This window comes from Morone saxatilis, unplaced genomic scaffold (genome assembly GCF_004916995.1).
Source record: "Morone saxatilis isolate NCDOM2014 unplaced genomic scaffold, NCSU_SB_2.0 Contig14, whole genome shotgun sequence".
In the NCBI taxonomy this organism is placed as follows: domain Eukaryota; kingdom Metazoa; phylum Chordata; class Actinopteri; family Moronidae; genus Morone; species Morone saxatilis.
The window spans coordinates 18,293,615-18,297,932 of record NW_023339696.1 but is presented as its reverse complement, the minus strand read 5'-3'; the positions used below and the strand labels follow the sequence as shown (position 1 = coordinate 18,297,932).

Sequence of the window (4,318 nt, the reverse complement as noted above, 5' to 3'; positions counted from 1 at the left end):
TGTAATCTTGGGTCTTAATGTAACGCCTGTAAATATCCCGGAATTGAAAAATTAACCAAATTACCCTCAATCACCATGATGAATTACCACCAACCAGGGTTGATACATGTAGTTTCTTTGGCAGTAGTAACAGCAGTAGTCAAAAATAACATGGATGTAATGGATGGATAAAACCACTGAACCATTCAGGCCTCGAGGCCCTTTTATTAATGAGTATAATTTTGGGAAAGTGTATTTTCTTAGGATTCATATTTGCTTAGTCGTAACCCAAGACTGACATAATTGTTTCTATTTATTTTAATGAAAATCCAACCACTCAAATCAGCCCTGGAGCAGTCCACAGAACAGATCATGACTGGAAGGTTGATGGTTTAATTCACAGACTACTGGGAAAAAATGGATAAGAACTTAATTTAAAAAACCTGTGAGAATGAAAAAGACATTTGGGCTCCAAACGCTGTGGCTCACAACAAACAGGACGTATGCCAGTCTGAATAGTTATAGTATTGATGTTCCAATGTCAGCCATTTTCAGTTTTTCTTTTCAACAACAGCGTGAACATAACTGTAGCGGTCTTTGAATCCACCCCAGTTATTATGACCTACTCTGTGAATCATGAAAGTGTCTTTGTCAGGATGATTCTAAGAAGACTGACAGACTTCGCCTCAAATAACCCGATGGCTTCGCACTATTCCAGCACATAACGACATAGCTGACATGTGTGGACAAGCTGGCTGTGCAGAGGGGAGATAAATTCAGTGTGGGTGGACAAGTCCTGCTGCTGCTGTACAGAGTTCAGCATATCAAACTCTCTGGAGTCTGTGGATCATGCAGCCAGCTGATAACACTAAGGATGTTGTTAGATTAACTGAATTACGCATGTGAATTTTAATGATGCTATTCTGCTTGTAACTACCACTGATGTGAAAGGTTTTCCCAGTTATCAGCTCATATTTATTTTAATTTCATTACAGCATGGGTAAAAAATAACACATATTGGCTCAAACCTAACTACTATCTCAAAGCAGGAGACCACAATGAGTTCTATACTTTGTTGTACCTACATCTGACGTGCCAAAAGTTCTGATTTAATTCACACTTTATTGCTCAATAAAGCAAATGTGAGTTACCGCAAGAGGGACAAAGTCAAATTTAGGTACACAGGCAAATTATAAATATTTGACAGCCAAAAACAAGTATGCAACCTTTTTAGAAGCAAGATAAACACACAAGAAGCATTAAATAAAATGGCACAGACCATGTGAGACATTACTAAAGAGTGATTTTCTTTTTTGCCATCCTCTGATAAATTATTGTAGCAAAAAGAAGCAATGAGGCAGTAACGCTTAAGAAAAGTATAGATGACAGACTGACTGGATTTAACACTGACATCTCAGAGGCAGAGTAAAGCAACCACTCACTTAAAGCAAAGCTACAACTACAACAGATAGTTGTTTCCTGTTTGTGCTGATGAAGGGCCTAATGTGTAAGCAGTGGTTTTGGGAATGTTGAACCCTTTTGTTGTATCTCGGTTCGCCTTTTATCTCACCTCCAAATAACTCCAAATCCCGCAGGCTCTCCACACTCAATTTCTCAGATACCCAACGCTGACAGACACAGAGAGTTAATGACAGGACATGGAGAAAAAGGGGAGAAAAAGCAAGCAAGAATAAGAAAAATGTTCCAGAGAAACACACACATATTTAAAGCAGTTGAATAAAGATGGTTCATGCTGACTTCACAATGTGCAGCAACAGTTTTCTGTCTTTTGTGTGAAAGAGAAAGAAATAGAAAGCTCAATTTAAAAACAATTTCATGCAGCCTTTCTTCTCTGTAAGCATAGCTGGGTGAATAGGCAAACTGGCCTCTGCAAGAACTTCCTACATATGACTATTCATTATTGTCTTATGATAAAAATATCACAGACATGATTCTAGGCTGAGTGCCTTACGGGGATTAAGTCTTCTTCTAGACCAAAAGAAATATCAATTAAAAGCACATGAGTACTGTAGATTTAAAGCTAAATCTAGGATTACATTTAATCCTTGTCCAGGAAATTGGCCTTGTAAATCTATGTCTAAAATAGCAAAGAACCTGGCAAACACTTACAAGAAAAGACATGGATCCTCTTTAGTGTGTTACATATGAAACGCTGAAAACACGTCCAGGGAATACCTGCGAAGACAAGTGAGAAAACTGTGAAGAAGATGTCTCTGTTTGGTCTGCTGCTCCTGCTGGGGACAAATGTCACTTTTGGTTTGTCAATTAACTTTATTATCATTTGATTTGTTTTAACTTTATTGTCAGAATACTTTGCAAGGTGTACACTGTGCCACATTCATAACAAAAAAAAAACAACATTTAACCACACAACCAAACAAATTCTACAAACATATATTACAGCAGACGTTACAAATAAGTAGCTGCAGTGCATCAATTTATTTACTCACTTTCACATTCAGTTATTAGTCTAAAACACTGAGGCCCATTTAGAAACCAAACTCTGATTTAACTAACAAACAAAAGACTCTTCAGTCTAGCCTGTAGGACAATACATCTTCTGTTTGATGGCAAAAGCTGATATGGAGGTCTGATGTAATATTACCAGCCAGAGACTAACCTTCTTTTAGTATACGCATTTGTTGCAGATAAACAACGACAAATGTACCACGCACTGACTCCATAATGCATAACACTCACTGTATTATACACTGAAAAAACAATAACGAAATCTGTGTGCTTCCTCCAAATGACACCAGTCTCCTAAGAAACTAAATACGTTGTTTCACTTTACTAGAAATATAATCTATGTGAGTGTCCATGGATGTCTAAATATTTACATGAGTGTGTTATGGGCAGTAACTGGTGGAAGATAGGAGTTCACTGGAGGAGCAGAAAGTCTTGTGTCTTTCTTGTATTAATAATCAGTGAATTATATTCACATAACTCCACTAATCTGCACCTTACTGATACTGAATACTAGGATTTTAAACCAAACACAACAGTAGAATCAAATTTGGAGTCTCAGTTTTGATAATAGCAATGAATCAGCTGAGGATTCACCTCTAGTTGAGCTATTACCCTTACCACACTTTAAAAGTCTATCACAGAATACATAAAACATCTGGAAAAAACAGCCAACATCTGCAGAACATGAACATTATTTGATAGTTTAAGTGATATCGTATGAAATTATTTATGTTTTGGCACATAACCAAAACATATGAACGTGTCTTGCCCTAGTGTATGTCATGCATATACGTTACCACCTATTAAAGGTTATTAATAAACCTCGTTTTGCACAGAAATGAACCATGAACCAGATGCTCGCAGTGGAGAGATCTATTGAATGCAGACTTTAAAGGTTGAAACGGATCGAAAAACGGCGCTTATAATACAAACACGGAGACAACGACCTCCACACGCAGCAATCTGAACAAAACAAACCACTGACTCAAAGCAGATTTGCTCCCAAACAGCTGAATTCACGCTAAGAGTCGCTGATGTTGCCATGATGGAGGTCGGACAGTAATGACTGATTTCAGCAGCAAAAACGTGCTTTTATTTTAACATTTTAATAACTTACCTATACGGGGTTCGAAAGAGCAATGCCTTGTTGAAGTAATTATATAATTTCAGGTAACTTATCTAGCAACCATCCTCTCTGGCGGGTGTTTTTCTTTCTCTCTTTCTCTCTCTCGGTTTCGGGGGGAGCCGCGTCGCGCACGAACTGACGACACAGCCACGGCGCTTACATGACGCGCCCGCTGCTTGATCTGGTGTGGTCAGGTGAAAACAGTCTGCAGCTTCTTCTGGCGTCAGAAACAGGTAAAAAACAGAGCCGCTACACGACTGTCGGTGCACTCAGTTGAGGAAAACGTGTGTGTGCGCTGCACGGAGTTGCGAAAGAGACATTAATTAAAAGAAATTCGCAGGAAAAGCCTCCAAAAACCTCCAAAAACGTCGGCCTCATTTTGCGGCCTTGAGCTAACGCTAATGTTTTTGTGTTTAACAACCCGGATAGATCGGGATTGAATGTTATTTTATACCGTTTTTTAAAGGACTTCGAGGCAAACTAACCTTCCTTGAGCCATCAGCTGGATCTCATCGCTGTGGGTTCATTGTTTGTCCGTGATTAGCGCACAGATAACTGGCTTTATGTTGGCGTAGTTGCGTCGGTTTCTCAACCCTGAAAACGTTGTTTTTCCTGCAGAAACCAACTTTAATTAAGTGTAATTAATGTACTAATGCTTATTGACGAACATGTAAATGTCTTAGGAGCTGCTAGTACTGGAAGATTCACATTAATGTAGGTTTA

At 38.6% G+C, this 4,318-nt stretch overlaps 2 protein-coding genes across 4 annotated transcripts in view; one reads left to right on the top strand and one right to left on the bottom strand.

The window, feature by feature from the left end:
* strada (STE20 related adaptor alpha) overlaps nt 1-3,723 on the bottom strand; it is a 10,057-nt gene extending 6,334 nt beyond the window's left edge. The window contains exons 1-3 of one of the 3 annotated variants that reach the window (XM_035654479.1): nt 3,587-3,723; nt 2,110-2,175; nt 1,550-1,607 (exon numbers count right to left, since the gene is read on the bottom strand). In XM_035654479.1, coding sequence (XP_035510372.1) covers nt 1,550-1,607; nt 2,110-2,121 — 70 coding nt within the window. In that variant the 5' untranslated portion in view covers nt 2,122-2,175; nt 3,587-3,723. The remainder of the gene's footprint in view (nt 1-1,549; nt 1,608-2,109; nt 2,176-3,586) is intronic. The other 2 variants (XM_035654482.1, XM_035654480.1) reach the window with 2 other exon arrangements.
* ddx42 (DEAD (Asp-Glu-Ala-Asp) box helicase 42) overlaps nt 3,684-4,318 on the top strand; it is a 7,834-nt gene continuing 7,199 nt past the window's right edge. The window contains exon 1 of the mRNA XM_035654477.1: nt 3,684-3,828. The gene's annotated coding sequence lies outside the window, so the exon portion shown is untranslated. The remainder of the gene's footprint in view (nt 3,829-4,318) is intronic.